Below are 17,696 nucleotides of genomic sequence, written 5' to 3' on the forward strand. Positions count from 1 at the left end.
AAATGAATATTAACCCTGAGATCATCTAATCTGCAACAGAGTAAAATTTTTCTGTCTTTTGTCCTAAATTTCAACTAATTTCAAAGATTTACTTATTTATTCCTTCATTTAACAGTATTTATCAAGTATATGCTCTCTTCTGGTCTTAATAGCTAAATATTATACTTACTATCTTTTCATTCTCCTTTGACAGTTCATCTGTTTTCTTCAACTATCCTATTTATGTTTTCTCTAGTTTTTCATCTCCAACCCTCAGCCCTGCAAGTGCCAGTCCTGTTTCATAGGTACTAAGCCTTGATTCATTTTAAGCTCCATAAATCACACAAGTCCACAACTGATGGATGGCAATGCAAGGACTCAATTCCATCTCCTCTGCAGACCAGCAACCTTCCAACCCAAGAATACTATAAAGTAATGGTTTCTTAAGAGAAAGGGGAAAGGAATGAGAAATTGGCCATTTGACTGTGTTTGATAACAAATTTTAAGAAGTTTGGCAAGAGTTACGTTTTCAGAAGTAGTATCTGTAGTATCTTGTCTTCATCTTGCTTCTTGCTCTTTCTTGGTTATATCTCTTTATTTAGAGTCATGTGGCTATTCTTAATATTTGGAACCACTGGGACTCTGTGCAGTTTAGTGGAAAATTAAATAGCAAAGAACAATGAACAAGGTTACTTTAAAATGTAATAGCTTCATATTTACCTCCCACCAGTCCCCCAGCCCAGCCTACCCCACCCCCGCCACCTGTGGCTAGTAATATTTTGCAAAGAATAAATTGAGATAAATTCTTGTTCTCCTTACATGGACTTGAAATAACCCATTGAATGCCATTTTTCTTCATTTTTTAGCAATTTTCATATTTTCTGAGAATATGGAAAGTGTGCTTATTTTTTATTCCTTAGAACTTCATTATGGTCTGTTGTTCACCTGGGATTTGGAAAGTATAAAATAGATCAAGTAAGGATTTTCAAGAGATGGCTTATGTAGCTCTGACATTCATGGAGTATAGCAAGAAAACAGCTCTTCACTGTGGTGAAAAGCATTTTCCAAAACAATACAGCATTATCTATATATTGCCTCTCCAGGTGGTAGTTTTCCAGACAGAGAATATGCTTTTACTTTATGTTTTAAAATTTCTGAGTTTTGGGGCATCTGGGTGGCTCAATCGTTAAGCGTCTGCCTTGGGCTCAGGTCATGATCCCAGGGTCGTGGGATCGAGCCCCACATCGGGCTCCCTGCTCAGCAGGAAGCCTGCTTCTCCCTCTCCCACTCCCCCTGCTTGCGTTCCCTCTCTCGCTGTATCTCTCTCTGTCAAATAAATAAAATCTTTAAAATAAATAAATAAATAAAATTTCTGAGTTTTTTGTTTTCTGTTGTCTTGTTTTTTTAACATTGAAGGTTAGGAACTAGAATCAACTTGGTCCTCATGAGCCTGCTGTTTTGAAAATATTTGTTTAAAAACACCATATATTATTTTCCATTCAAAAAAAGAAAAGTAGGGGCGCCTGGGTGGCTCCGTTGTTAAGCGTCTGCCTTCGTCCCAGGTCATGATCCCCGGGTCCTGGGATCGAGCCCCGCATCGGGCTCCCTGCTCTGCGGGAAGCCTGCTTCTCCCTCTCCCACTCCCCTTGCTTGTGTTCCCTCCCTTGCTGTCTCTCTCTCTCTGTCAAATAAATTTTTTTTTAAAATCTTTAAAAAAAAAAAAGAAAGAAAGAAAAGTAATCAAGGACTAAGAGCCAGTCATTTCTTCTTTTTTTTTTCCCCAGTCATCATTTCTGAATGACACTGGTACAGTGGTATTACCTGGAGTAGTCATAATCCCAGACAAAATTAAATATTTCTCACTTTAATCTGCCTATACAACTTTATTATGGGTGACTGTACACTTTCCATTGGACCCTTTTGTGGACTTCAGGTTGGAGACCACTATTCTATACTATATGTCTCATGACATAAAAACATAAAACATAAAAACAATTATTTTATTACACCATTTCATTTTATGAAATAAATTTTTGTATGATTCTGCAGTTGCCTTACAGGCAATACTTAGGGGTTACCTGGCCCTTTCTTGAGTAAGGAGATTGTATTCCTTTATGATACTTTGCAGTTGTGAAACAGCTCCCCACAGCACCTTTGAGCCCCTTAGGTGGTAGATGACATTGTGGTACAGGATTCCTTTGAGGTAAGCAAAGACTAAATAAGCAACCTTCACTGCTTCTTGTACTTTTTAAGTGTTAAGTGTCTCGGGTAACTAGACAGGTAATTTAATTAGTTTCTAAACAAGGTCAGTGCTTATATTCTTCTTCCTAAAACCTCATAATTCTGATATTGGCTTTGACATTAAGCAAAAGCCTCGGGGTGCCTGGGTGACTCAGTCGTTAAGTCTGCCTTCGGCTCAGGTCATGGTCCCAGGGTCCTGGGATCGAGGCCCACATCGGGCTCCCTGCTCCACGGGAAGCCTGCTTCTCCCTCTCCCACTCCCCCTGCTTGTGTTCCCTCTCTTGCTGTGTCTCTCTGTCAAATAAATAAATAAAATCTTAAAAAAAAAAGCCTCTTGCTTTCCTTTCTGAACTAATTCATTCTAAACAGTAAAAGAAAGTATTTGCCTTATTTAAAAGTTCATATGACCATACTAATCTCAAGAGATTTTAAACCCCTTACCAGTTCCTTGCTTTGTCATTTGTTGCTCCTCCAGCCACCAGCTGGATATGGGGGTTTGCTTTTATACAAGGAGAGCTGCTGGAGTTAAAGAAAACCTACCTCTTATTGAGTCCCATTGGGAGGTTAATGCTAGTGAAACAAGTTGCCTGGTGGAAGAAGGCAGAAGAGACTCCTTGAGAAATGCACAGCCAACTGATGTGACACATCTTAACTTCACAGTCTTTTTTTTTTTTTTTTTAGATTTTATTTATTTATTAGAGAGAGAGCACAAACAGGGGGAGCGGGAGAAAGAGAAGCAGGCTCCCTGCTCAGCAGGGAGCCCAGCACAGGGCTCGATCCCAGGGTTCTGGGATCACGACCTGAATCGAAGGCAGAAGTCCAACCAACTGAGCTACCCAGACGCCCCTTAACTTCGCAGTCTTGCTTGCAAATCTATTCTCTGCCATCTATGACTACAGATAGTAATTGATTTATTAGATTTATCATTCTTCTTTGACTCAAGTTTACTTTTCCCATCTTTTGCCACTTTGGGAAAAACTTAACCAATCATTAGGCATCAACATCAAGAAGGTCAATCTAGGAACAGAACAAGGTTCGTGGTCTTTGGACATTATACTCCAGTAGATCCTTCAAGAATAAAATATAGTGAAGTGTAAAAGAGAAGGAGAACATTAGGCATTTTATCGAAAAAATAAAGTAGTATATTCATGAGTTCTGACAGCTGAGATAGGCTTTAATAATATAGGAAAGTCTCTGGAATTAGCCTTGGGTTTTTTGTCTTGTTTTGTTTTTTTTAAGATTTTTATTTATTTTTATTTGACAGAGACAGTAAGAGAGGGAATACAAGCAGGGATAGTGGGAGGAGGAGAAGCAGGCTTCCCACCGCACAGGGAGCCCGATGTGGGGCTTGATGTGGGGCTCGATCCCAGGACCCTGGGATCATGACCTGAGCAGAAGACAGACGCTTAACGACTCAGCCACCCAGGCGCCCCAGCCTTGGTTTTTATAAAGAACATCTTTTGTCTGGGATTTGCTTCCAAATAATTGCAGGGGAGGGAGAAGTGCAGGACGTAAGTTAATAATTGAAGCTGGATGAAGAGTGCACAACATTCATTTTCCTCGCTTTTATGTATGTTTGAAATGTTACACAGTAGAGAGGTTTTTAGAGACATCTTTTCCCCAGGAATTTTGAAAGGATAAAATCTATTTCCCTATGAAATTTTCAGCATTCCCTCCCCCACCGAGTACTATTTCCCTATGAAATTTTCAACATCCCCCCACCCCCAGTACTCAACAGTGTTGAACACAATAAAAATTCTGTCTTAGGTTTGTATTATTGAGGAGAAAATATTTTCTTGTCAGTAAATTCTGAATTTAGCATGTTGTTTTTTTATCTGTTAATGTCCAGATTATATTGTATTTATTCAGCAGTATGAAAATTTATTGCATTGATTGCATTCTAATGAAATTTGTATTCGGTTTTGTTTCTGTTCAAGGGCATATTCAAGCAGACTTTAATTAGTATTGAGAAGTCTGAAAAATAATGAAAAAATGTTATTTAAACAGTTTCTTCATATACAGTATGCCTGATACATCTCTGGGTAGTATTTTAGTTAAGGAGCCTATTTTCTCATTCTGTGTCCTAATGTAACTTTGCTGCTAAAATGCTGACTTAATCCTCAGTCTCTTCTATATTGTCTAGTCGGTCACTCATATTAAAATGTCTATGCCAGTTGACATGCTCTAATTTTGATCTAAAGCAAAGATTGGCAATTTTTTTATTGTAAAGGGCTGTATAATTAATATTTCAGGATTTGAGGGCCACATTTGCTCTCTGTTACATGTTTGTTGTTGTTGTTGTTGTTCTTTACTCTTTAAAAATGTAAGAATAGTTCTTAGCTCTTTTGTAAGAGCCTTATAAAAATAGGCAGAAGGCTGTAGCTTGCTAACTCCAGCTAAACAATTGCTTTTTAATTAGATGCTTTGAGAAATAAAAGGATCCAAATGTTAAAGATTATTATTATTTTTTAAGATTTTATTTATTTTTTTGACAGAGAGACACAGTGAGAGAGGGAACACAAGCAGGGGGAGTGGGAGAGGGAAAAGCAGACTCCCCACTGAGCAGGGAGCCCGATGTGGGGCTCGATCCCAGGACTCTGGGATCATGACCTCAGCCAAAGGCAGACACTTAACGACTGGGCCACCCAGGCGCCCTGTTAAAGGTTATTTTTAAAGGTAAAATTATGACTCTGATACAGAATGAACACGTGTCACAGATTTTTTTACCTCACTAATTAATCAATTCTTAGGAACATGTAGGGTGTTAAAATTGGTCCAAATGAGAATTGGACTTAAGGAAATCAGGAAATGATATATTCTCTACCAGACAGAATTCATTTGCATTGCATCACCAACACCGTCCACAGGGTAATTTCCATTTCTACAGAGTTGCAGAATAACCTAGCCGAGTCAAAGTTGAAGACTTTTTTTACAATCACATAAAACCCCAAAGGATCCAGTAGACAACAGTGGGCATTCCCTTGAAAGGACACTCGAAATCTTTTATCATTTTAGTCTTTCACAATTTTTGCTGACGGTTTCTCATCCCTCTTATGATCTCTCATAATTTTCAAAGACTATTCTTGATCACAAAATGGTCTCATTACCTGTGACCTATTTACTTAGGTACAGTAAGAGTGCTAAAATCATACAGACATCCTTGAATTTTCTTTGCAAATCCAGAGTTGTTAATTTTGAGCCACAAAATTATGTATAGACATTTTCAAAAAGAATCTTAGATTGGACTTTTAAACACCTTTTTTATTTAGTATTCCAAGCTTAGGAAACCATGCCTATGAAACTTTCTCACTAGATTTCACCTGCTTTGCTGATAAATTTAGGTGAATTAATATCAAATATCCCAACATTTGCTCTAAGTCTTGCAGTGTGGAAGTAAGTGACCTTCCTCACCACCTGTATGTCAGGGGACCCTGTAACCAAGTATCAGGTCAGTTTTCCTAGGGGGGCTTTTTTGGAAGCATTGGAGCCATATATGAAGTCAACTGTTGTTCCTTAATGTGGTTTTTCATATCTGATTAAATGAAATCATTCTCAGATATAACATTACAGGAACATACAGTTACAAAATCCAATTATAGCCTGATAAAAAGGACATGGGAATGTTATCGGGCCTATGCAAAATAAAAAGTTAAGGAAAACTAAGTAAGTTCCTGAATGCTGAGGATTCAGTGAAAATCATATAGCACTTAATATTTTATTTCAGATCACAAAAACAGATTCTATTAAAATGTGGTTTGGAGGGCGCCTAGGTGGCTCAGTTGGTTGGGCGACTGCCTTCGGCTCAGGTCATGATCCTGGAGTCCCGGGATCGAGTCCCGCATCAGGCTCCCTGCTCGGCGAGGAGTCTGCTTCTCCCTCTGACCCTCCTCCCTCTCATGCTCTCTGTCTCTCATTCTCTCTCTCTCAAATAAATAAATAAATAAAATCTTTAAAAAAAAATAAAAATAAATGTGGTTTGGAAGTAGTTTAAGGAAAAAGTGAAAGGACTTCCTCATATAGCCACGAAAAATAGAACATAAAGGTAACATCAACAATATTCTACACAAATAATTACAATAAAAAATTTCCCTTTGTCATTTCATTCAGTGCTGTGTAGTTCTTGTTCAGATAGAACTTGGGTCAACAATCTATTTTCATGAAACATCTGCTTCTGGACTAAAAAGCATCCTAGACATCCTGATCCAGTGTAGGGGTATAGTCTGAAAGTGGTCTTAAGTGATACCAGCTCAGAAGCATGTTCCTAAGAGTCTTGTTCTTTGGAATAGCAGTAGTTTATAGAATACCTTGTACAGTCCTTTCCAGGAGACTCTAAAAGGTATAAAAGTTTTTTTTCCTAAGATTTTATTTATTTATTTGAGAGCGAGAGAGAAAGCACAAGCGGGGGGAGGGACAGAGGGAGAAGCAGATTCCCCACTGAGCAGGGAGCCTGATGTGGAACTCAATCCCAGGACTCTGGGATCATGACCTGAGCCAAAGGCAGATGCTTAACTGACTGAGCCACTGAGGCACCCAGTATAAAAGTTATTCTAAAAGTTTTATTTTTCTGTATTTTGGATCCAGTTTTGGGAAAGAAAAATCAAGAGTCAGCAAGGAGATTTGAATCCTTGATTAAGACAGGATCATGGTGAGAAATGATAACTTGGTTATTTGGTCAAAATGACAATAAAACATTATAATAAACAATAAGGGGACACTGTTGTAAAGAATCTTAGCTCTTTCATCAGTAAAGAACTTTTTTTTCTTTTTGGTTTGTTTTGTTTTTTATTCATTAAGAACATAATAAATCAAACATAAAGCTGTAAAGTTATGCTATCAAGTATAATTACACAAAAGATAAAAAATAATCTCCATGTTGTAAGATGAAGGCACTAATCTGTAAGCCAAGGAAGCAAGCTCATCAAAACTGATCACATTTTGCCAAAATTTGAACATATTTCATGGTCTCTTTTCGGATCCCAGTAGTACAAACCAAGGCAAATCAAATTCACTTTCTAAGATTTGTCCTTTTTTCAAATTCTGGAACAGACTACCACTTTACTTTGGATCAAAAATGTTTTTTCCTTGAAAAACAAAAGAACTAGTATTTCTCTATCACTATTGGTCCTAGTATAGTTCCAACCACCTAAAGCAATTATAACTTGTATTTCAGGGAGAAAACTGGGTGGAGGGAGTGAATAATAACTATCTGTCGAACACAAGCATGTTAGGGGCACCTAGGTGGTTCAGTCGGTTGAACGTACGACCCTTGATTTCAGCTCAGGTCATGATCTCTCAGGGTTGTGGGATCGAGCCCTCCATGCTGATGAGCGTCTAACTCTTGATTTCCTCTCAGGTCATGTCTCAGTTCTGGGATTGGGCTCTGTGCTCAGCGTGGAGTCTACTTATCCCTCTCCCTCTGCTTCTCACCTACCAGCTCCCGCTCATGCGCATGCGCTCGTACACTCTCCCCCAAGTAAATAAATAAATAAAATCTTAAAAAAAAAAAAAAATCCCAGTGGTAGGAAATGAGGATAGAAGAGCCTTATGGCAGTGTTTGGTTTGGTTTTCTCTGAGTGGTGATATTACAAATAATTTTTGCTTTCTTTTATGCCCACTGGTGTGTTTTTCTGTAATGAACATGATTGTCTTAAAAGAAGATATATTAAAAATGGTAATAAAGAGAATTAAGCAAACATTCACTGGTGTTGATGCTAGCTCTGTAGGATTGGTTTTTCTGTTGTTTTTGGAGAAACAAATATTTACTCTGTTGAAACCTTGCAACCTCATTTTTAATCAAAGACAGGATTTATATTAGTCATTAAATTCTTTATTAATTTGTTCTGGAGAGTCAAGGTCAGAATTCTGTGTCTCTAGAGATAGAAATTTCTGGAGCCGTGGTTTCAACCCAGAATTTTCTTCAAATTCATTTAAGGTGGTTCGGATTTCATTCAGAGGGCTTCATCTGATTTGAATGAAAGAAGCTACATGAAGCTGGTGAATGCTTCTTTGACCTCTTAATACTGTGCTGGTCTGAGCTTCCAGCCCCATACTTAAGTAAAAGTACAGAAATTATCACAGATTTAGGCACTGAACTCTATCAAATTGTCTTCTTGTCTGATTCTTCCTTTCTGTGTATTAACCTCAGAGAAATGTTTCCACATATTATACATTGTACATACTACACTATATTTTACAATCCCTGAAATTCTTCCTGTGCACATTACATAGAACTGCTTTTACAAATGAAGGAATAAAGCTCAAATTTGATAGTTTGTCTAAATCCCAAAGTGACTTTTTCGGTGCAGGAACAATCTCTTTAAGATACTCAATTCTTTCATGCAGTATCATCGGTATTTAATAAATAGTATATGATGCAGGAGCTGAGCCTGGGTTTAAGATTATGGTGTTTTAATCTATTGTGTAGACTTCAGACAACTCCAGTGCTTTTCCTTCAGAAGTGTTTTTTCCCCTTCATCCATAATGATTAAGACTTTAGCATCTCATGCTCAGTTTTTTCTTGCTCAGTTTTCATTTAAATTATTTTGTGAACCTAAAATGAAAAATAAGAGAAGAAACATTAGGAAAACGTAGAAATTGTTCCAGCAATGTTTTAGTCCTTTATCTAAACATGGGTAGGGGGCGCCTGGGTGGCTCAGTTGTTAAGCGTCTGTCTGCCTTCAGCTCAGGTCATGATCCCAGGGTCCTGGGATCGAGCCCCGCATCGGGCTCCCTGCTCAGCGGGAAGCCTGCTTCTCCCTCTCGCGCTCTTCCTGCTTGTGTTTGCTCTCTCACTGTCTCTCTCTCTCTCTCTCTGTGTCAAATAAATAAATAAAATATTTTTTAAAAAATGGGTAGATTGTTTTTTCTTTGTATTTATTGAACCAGGCTACCTAAACATTTATTCAGAATGTTTTTAAACTTTTTTTTTTTTAATTTATTCATTTGAGACACAGAGAGAGAGAGAGAGAGAACATGAGCAGGGAGAGAGGCAGAGGGAGAGGTAGAAGCAGGCTGCCCGCTGAGCCAGGAGCCCGATGCGGGGCTTGATTCCAGGACCCCGGGATCATGACCTAAGCCGAAGGCAGACGCTTAACCATCTGAGCCACCCAGGCGCCCCTGTTTTTAACCTTCTTTAAGCTATTCTGTAACCCTTATCTGGTTTAAACTAAAAGACAGATGTGAATGGTGAATTAATGTCCTGTACCTTTAAATTCACCCAGTTTGATGCTTTTGTTTTTTGTAAAAGATGCTCACAGCTCCAGAAGAGAGGCAGATACTGTCTGTGATCTCCATTCTCAGAGTAAAACTATTCATTTGCATTAGCAGCTCTTGCAAACCACACACACACACACACACACACACACACACACGATGCTTGTTTGGCAGAAGCTTTCTGTTTATTCAGCACAGAATCCTCCCAGGCTCCCAGATGTAGAAAGCTCTAAGAGTTGATGTACGAGACAGAACCGGAACTGTACATAGGCTGAAGTGGGCACTGCGGAGGATTGGCTATGCTGGGATGTTGATGTGGTGCGGCTGTACCTGCCTGTTCTGTGAAAGGCACTTCTCTGAGGCTGTGAAGGTGAGAAGCCCAGGGATCCACTAGAAGCTTCATTTCGGCTGGCTCTTTGGTGGGGGAATGCATTCCCAGTGGTAGCTGTCCTCATTTACAGCGTTATTCTCGGAAACCAAGTATGTGCAGCCGTGACAGACTATGCAGTTTGGAAGCTGGGACAAATGGAAAGAGCACATAATCAAGAGAGGTTGTGATTTGTTTTCACTATCCAAGCTTGCTCTGGCAGTATACAAATGAAGGATGAGCTTTGTGGCAAGCAGAATCAGCAGACTGCCTGACAGGGGGTTTTGGTAAGATAAATGTATTGCTTGTGTTTTTTGGGGCAGGGGGATTCTTGGATTTTTTTAACTGTTATTTTTACTTTTCTGTATCAGCTATATAGAATTGCCTTTTAACAATAACTAAAACATTTTGCAGAATCACATTTGATGGAAAGGGATGACCCAAGGAAAAAAGGAAAACATTATTTTTGATCAGTTGTGACCTTCAGAGATAATAACCAAGTTCTCTCAGATGTCCATGAACAGGCAGAAACCAGGAATTTCCAGAGCAAAGAATGCTGACTAACAGATATCCTTTCTTTTCTTTGAACAGTTATAATCCCCCCACTCCCCCGTGCTTTTTCCCCCAGCTTTCCCTATGGCCTAAGGTGGAAAAGAATAAAATAAAAGCTCCCCTGCTCTTATTGAGTTGTTGCCACTGGAACAGTAATAGGCTGAGAACATAAGTATGGAGGTGGAGGAAGGCAAGATGAAGAGTCTGCTATTTTCGTAGCCATGCGTTGGTGGGTGTTTGTCTTGGGTTCATTATCATTGCTGTTCAATATCAAGTGGTTGTTAGTGCTGTATCTCTTTGCCTGTCCTTGATTTAATCCCTTTATGTTCTATTTTGTGTGTTTTTCTTTGCCAGACCCAATTCTGTTATTTTGAAAACTTTTTCTGTTACCATTAATACACATTAGCCTTTATTAGAGAAAAGATAGTTGTAGAAAGTAACCCTGAAATGTTTATGGACCTCAAGAAAATAAAGACATTTTCTCTTTAAAATCAAGGTTTTCAGCAGATTTGGGGGTTCTTGATTTTGGAATCTGTAACAAGCATTTTATGACAAGTTAAAGAAATGGGTTGCATTAGATCTGTGAAATCCTACCGGGATCACTTTGCTCTAATCTACTTTAAGTTGGATCCTGTATCTTAGGTTTTTCCAAGCCTGAAGGTTTACTTTTCCTCATCCTAACTTCCAGCAAGTATTGCTGGAAGATATGTTGATTGTTTTTGTAGTCTAACCTGAGATCTTGTTCTTGGGCCCCTCTTCTCAACCAGTAGAGAGCCAAGTTTCCTAGCTGCTTAGAGTGGGCACAGAAGAGACCCATTGACATCTGACTTTTTGCTGACTCATTGGTTATATAAGCCTTGTAAATACAGTTATCCATATACTCTATTAGGTTACTGGGCAGGTGGGCCCCTTCCTGTGTACTGATCTTTTCTTATCTCAGCATCCTTCTCCTTCCTTTAGCCTTTTTGGTAATATAGTCTCAATTATTTACCAGGTGAATTCTAAGAAGTGAATGGACAAATCCTTTTTCTTTTTTTTCTTTTTTGGAATTGCTTTAACTCTGTATTTTCATCTCAATTTTGATGAAATGCCAAATTCTATACTTTCTTGGCACATGAAACTCACAGTAATAATACTTTTCCTCATTCATAGCCTGGTTAGAGTAACTTCCTTTTCTATCTTTGAGACCTCAGTTCAAATGCCCTTGTTCAAAGAATTCTTCTGACCTTCCAATCTAAAGTAGCTTTTCCCCCCTTACCTTACTCCTTTTCTCTTTTTTCCTTTGTAGTACTTCTCACAATTTATGTTATTTGATTACTGGTTCTTCCATCTCTACCAGTTTTCTCCACTCAGCCATTAAGCCTCATGAAAGCAGAGATACCTTGTTTTGTTCATCAGTATATACCAAACACCTAGCAAAGTGTCTGGCTGAAAGTTGAAGAAGGGGTAAGTAGGCAGTATTATATGTACAAAGGCCCCGTTGTGAGAAGAAAGGATGAGCAGCAGGGGTTGAAAAAGGCGAGTTTAGGGGCGCCTGGGTGGCTCAGTTGGTTAAGCTACTGCCTTCGGCTCAGGTCATGATCCTGGAGTCCCTGGATCGAGTCCCGCATCAGGCTCCCTGCTTGGCAGGGAGCCTGCTTCTCCCTCTGACCCTCCCCCCTCTAATGTGCTTGCTCTCTCTCATTCTCTCTCTCTCAAATAAATTAAAAAAAAAAAAAGAAAGAAAGAAAAAGGCGAGTTTGACTAGACTATGGGAAGCATGCTGTAAGATGAAGCTAGAGAAGTAGATCCAGGGCCTAATCACATAGGACTGACTTGATAGACCATATTCAGATACTTGTTCTTTATTGTAATTGTGGAAAGCTACTAAAAGAATTTAAGCATTGGGTGGTTTAGGACTTCTTTTTTCCGGTATGCCTGGGTGTCTCAGTTGGTTAAGCATCTGCCTTTGACTCAGGTCATGATCCCAGGGTCCTGGGATCGGGCCCCACGTCGGTCTCTCTGCTAATGCCGGAGCCTGCTTCTCCCTCTCCCTGCCACTCCCCCTGCTTGTACTCTCTCTGTCAAATAAATGGATAAAATCTTAAAAAAAAAAAAAAAAAAAAAAAAGGACTTCTTTTTTTCTTTTTTTTCTTTTTTTTTAAGTAAACTCTATGCCAGCATGGGGCTTAAACTCACTACCCTAAAATCAAGAGTCACATGCTCTACTGACTGAGCCAGACAGGCGCCCCAGGACTTCTTAAAAAAAAAAAATTCTCCAGCTTAACTGAAAGCCTAATTGAATGCAGGTAGATCAGTCAGTGTTCCAGGAGAGAGAAGACAAGAGTTTGTCCTAAGGTGGTGGCAGTAGAGATAGATGGGAGAGTATCATAATTTGATGGAAATTTGGCAAGTAAAATAGATAGGACTTGGTATTGAATAGGGGTAAAAGGCAGAAGATGTCAAGAATTATTCTTGGGCTTTGGTTTGGTTTGGTTTTGGCTTTGACTTGTTTAGTACCTGATGAATAGTGATGTTTTTCCTGAGATAGAGAACACTGTAAGAAAACCAGGTTTACAAGAGGATCATGGTGTTTGGTTTTGGATATGTAGATTTTGATATAGTCAAGTAGCTTTTGGATCTATAAGTCTAGATTCTAAAGGAGATTATACAACTATTACCATTGAGGAGCCTTCAGAAATATCCTTGGAATAAAGTGCGAAACAGTGGTTTAGACCTACTTTGGGAGCTCATCTCCCACCAGAGCCCTATTTTTATAGCTTCATGAACCATTCATTTACCTATTTTTTAAGATTTTATTATTTGAGAGAAAGAGTGAGAGAGAGCACACAAGCAGGGGAGTGCCAGGGAGAGGGAGAAGCAGGCTCCCCACTGAGCAGAAAGCCTGACTGGGGGCTCCATCCCAGGACCCTGGGATCATGACCTGAGCCAAAGGCAGATGCTTAACCGACTGAGCCACCCAGGCTACTCCATTCAGTTATCTTTAAAAAGCTATTACATTTCCTTCTTACGGGCTTTTGTTCGTACTGGGTTGTCATCCTGAAAATGCCTTTCCTTACCACTTCTCTTTTTATCAAAAACTTTCTTCAAGGCTCATTTCTTTTCTTTTTTTTTTTTAACTCCTCCAAGAAGCCTCCTCTGTTCCCTTTCCCTTCCTCTGAATATGTGGCTCCTTTCTGTGTTCAAGTACTTCCTTTATATATTACCTTCATATATACTGTATTGTTTACTTAATAGGACCTGTATTTCAGTTGAATAATTTCACGTCTCACCAACTAGATCATGTGTTTCTTGAGAGCAGGGATTCACCTTTTTTCAGTGCTTTATATAAGGAAAACAAAGGATAATTATGAAATGAATTAAATAGTAGAAACCTCAGTCTTTTGTACAATCTGCTTCTTTAATATCATAGCACCATATCCTTCCTCCGTCTGTATACTCCTAATTTTCTCTAGGCTGTCCCTACATTTTTACCCTGCAGATACCTAGATACATCAGAGAAATGTTCTTCCTTTCATATGCAAAATACCTGAACTAGTCATTTTCATTAGATACTTTGGCTTTATTTGTAATTTATCAGAAAAGCTGAAATCTTGCTATTCCTCATCACCTGTGAAAAAAACGGTCGAGACAGGAAGGACTGGCATCCATACAGGATGTCAGGGACAACTAAGAGATGCTACTTAAGTTGGAGCAAAGCGGTCATGATGGAGTAAGCCATGTAGGTATCTGAGGAAAAGCATTACAAGCAGGAGGAACACTAAGTGGAAAAGGCTTGAAACGGGTACATGCTTGGTACATTCCAGGAACAGCAAGGAGGCCTTTGTAGCTGATGGCAGTGGAGTAAAGGAATGAACAGTAGGAGATACAGTCAAGGAGTAATGGATGCCAGGAGGTAATGGATCTGACAGGTGCTAGATCATGGTTATCAGGCCATTGTAAAGACCGGCTTTTACTCTGACTCAGGTAGAGAGCCCCTGGCAAGTTTTAGGTGTAAAAGACTGTTGTGACCTGAATCACTTTTAAAGGATCACTCTAGCTGTTGTACAAATAATTGATGATAAAAATATTATTCCAGTGATAGTTATGAGCCTATTGGAATAGTCCAGGCAAGAGTTGATAGTGGCTTATACTAGAGTGGCAGTAGTGGAGATTCAGTGAGATGTGGTCAGATTCTGCATCTCTTTAGCAACTAGAGCCCAAGACATTTGCTGGAGCAATGTAGTATACACAGAGGGTAACAACATAGACTCTATAACCAAACTGGGTTCAAACATTGGCTTTGCCACTTCTTCATGGTCTTAAGCAACTTAAATTCTTTATGCTTTGGTTTTCTTAGCTATAAAATATAGTCGTAGTACCCATCTTGTGTGTCATTATAAGAATTACACAATTTAGGGGCGCCTGGGTGGCTCAGTTGGTTAAGCAACTGCCTTCGGCTCAGGTCATGATCCCAGGGTACTGGGATCGAGCCCTGCATTGTGCTCCCTGCTTGGCAGGCGTCCTGCTTCTCCTTCTCTCTCTTCCTCTGCCGCTCCCACTGCTTGTGCTCTCCTACTCTCTCTCTGTCAAATAAAATCTTAAAAAAATAAAAAAGGATTACACAATTTACTAAACATACAAAAGATTTAGAACATTGCCTGGCACATAGTAAGTACTTCACTATATGAATTAGCAGCTATGATTATTAATGTTGTTGTTAACTGGATAGAGTATGTGAGAAAAAAAGGAATTAAAGTTGACGCCAAGGCTTTGGATCTAAGCATGTGGATCAATGAAGTATAGCCATTAGCTGAGATGGGGAAGACTGCAGGAAGAACAGGTTTGGGGGATATCAGGAACTAAGTTTTGTACATAGTAAATTCGAAATGACTGTTAGACATCCAAGAGGAGACATTAGGTAGGTAGTTGAGTATATGATCTAGAGGTAAGCAAAGTATGGGCTAGAGGCATACATTTGGAAGTTGTCAACAAAGAAATGGTATTTAAGACCATTTTAAGAGAAAGAAGAGTACTTAGGCCCTGAAATGGGATTGGGGATGTATAGTTTGGACAGGCCCTCCCTAGAGCCTCTATTCTTCAAGCTACTGAACAAGCCTAAAAAGTTCAGGGATAACCAGGTTATCACAGACCCTGTGGAACTTTCCAAATTCTTTCATTGCTTTAGCAATTTATCAAAATTGAGTGAAATAAATAGGATTAAGCTGAGGCTCAGAAATCTTTTGTTTTAAGGAAACTTGTGTCATTAAAGTATTTGTAGTGAATTACCTTGTAAAGGGGAACTCAATTGGTGGCGAATTTTACAAATTGGCTAATCCACACATGGATTGTATATGTATTTTTAAATCCTCAGCAGTGAAAACATTCGTGTGTCACCTTCTTTTGCTGGTTGGAGCATGCTCAGAAAATAGATACTAAATTTAGCATTAGCCAGTTTGTGTGCTTCAGACTAATCATTCTTCATTCTGAAGTCGTGTGAGAATGATTTTTGAATAATGCATAGCCCAAGTCACTCTTTCTTTTTAGCAAGTTATAATCTCAGAAGGAAACTTGGATTATCTATTCCAAACATCAGTCAGTATATCCTCGTGTGACATTTTTAACATTCAGGCATGAAGTGTGGTTGGATATTTCCAGTGGCATACATGAACTGATATTTGAAACCCCCTGGTTAAGTTGAACAATGCACCTTTCCTTGTTTTCATTGTATGTTACTTATTTTTTCTTTTAGATATCAGGGAGAGATCTTTCTTTCACAATCTGTTACTCATCTATAAAACAAATTTTCTTAACTGGATGATCTCTTAGGTTCCTTCGAGCTCAAAGAAAATGTACTTATAAAAGTAACACTTAACCATAATAACCGTAACAAAGCAGCATGTTATTGTCAACTTATACCATCACTACTATGATTGCAGGCTTTCCTTAAGTGCTTGCTTTTTTTTTTTTTTCTTTTGTACTTCCAGTGCCTAACATAGGCCCTGTACATAGGAGACATTCTGCAAAGGTTTGTTAAAATGACAATAAATCATCTGACCAGGCTCACATGAATCCGTTAAGTCCAGACATCAGGCCTGGCAGTGCTAATCCTCAGTGATGTCTTTCATGTAAGCCAGGAAACCAGCCCTCCTGTGGTGACAAAGCAATTCTGAGTAGCAGTCCTAGATCCTATAATGGATATTTTGCAGTTGGGTTGGAGCAGGGTGGACTGGATGGGATGTTAATAATCTAAACTGATATTCAACACAGTTGGTTTTTCCTCAGCAGCCTTGGAGGGATGAGTATCATCTATTGGAAGCTGTTTTTCTTACAAAAATTCTGGCGTTTATTCCATTTGTAGTAACATAGGCTTAGTCACTTGTATGACATATGAGATCTAGAAGGATCATGTTAAGGAGATGCTAGTGAGCATTTATATTAAACATTTACTGGGTATCTTTGCACAAAGCATTGTGCTAGCTTCTTGGAATACAAAGATGAATGTGACTTGATCCCTGTCCTCAGGAACTTAGGTCAGTAGAGGCAAGACACCCAAACAATCATTTCAACATAATGTGATAAGAACACTGAGAGAGGTGTATGTTTAGGTATATGGGAATATGAAGAAAGCCATTAATCCAGCTGGAAGAGGGAGATTGTCAGGAAAGATATCCTGGAGGAGGTTACACCTGTGCTGGGTCTTGAAGGATGAGTAGAAGTTAGCCAGAAAAGAAAAGAACATGCCCTGGACTATATGGACAGAAGCCTGGAGGTGTGAAACAGCATGCCATGTCACAAGAACCAAATTACAGGTGTGACCCTTAGTATATGTGGATTTAAATTTAAGGTTTCCATTATTCCCAAGGAGCCCATGATAAAGTTTTTTGTCATTTTGCTGAGGCATGTGGTAGGATCTTAGCCACAAAACTAGTGAGCAAACTCCACCAGAATTTGCATTTCAGTGAGCATGTCTTCTACTCATTTTCACATGTGCGATATCACCCATGAGATGATTTTAAAACTTTGTTCTTTATGGAAAATGGGCCTGAAAAGTGCTGAGTGTAGAAAAGCATGTGGGGCCTTAAGTGTTTCTTTGTACAAAAAGGAAGCTTGAGACACAAACTATAGTGCCAGATTTAGAAGTGGCCAGGATTGGGACGCCTGGATGGCTCAGTCGGTTAAGTGGCTGCCTTCAGCTCAGGTCATGATCTTGGGGTCCTGGGATCAAGTCCCGCATTGGGCTCCTTGCTCTGCAGGGAGCCTGCTTCTCCCTCTGCCTGAAGCTCCCACTGCTTGTGCTCTCGCTCACTCTCTCTTGCCCATGCTCTCTCTCTCTAGCAAGTGGATAAATAAAATCTTTAAAAAA

At 39.2% G+C, this 17,696-nt stretch overlaps 1 protein-coding gene across 10 annotated transcripts in view; it reads left to right on the forward strand.

Moving 5' to 3' along the window:
- Positions 1 to 17,696, forward strand: part of TMCC1 (transmembrane and coiled-coil domain family 1) — a 251,085-nt gene that overhangs the window by 204,224 nt on the left and 29,165 nt on the right. The window contains exon 1 of one of the 10 annotated variants that reach the window (XM_034996436.1): positions 9,338 to 9,802. The exons of 8 other annotated variants lie outside the window; for them this stretch is intronic. In XM_034996436.1, coding sequence (XP_034852327.1) covers positions 9,740 to 9,802 — 63 coding nt within the window. In that variant the 5' untranslated portion in view covers positions 9,338 to 9,739. Of the gene's footprint in view, positions 1 to 9,337; positions 10,087 to 17,696 lie in introns of those variants that run through there. One more of the 10 variants, XM_034996440.1, reaches the window with a different exon arrangement.

This window comes from Mirounga leonina, unplaced genomic scaffold (assembly GCF_011800145.1).
Source record: "Mirounga leonina isolate KUSES-001 unplaced genomic scaffold, KU_Mleo_1.0 Mir_94, whole genome shotgun sequence".
NCBI lineage: Eukaryota > Metazoa > Chordata > Mammalia > Carnivora > Phocidae > Mirounga > Mirounga leonina.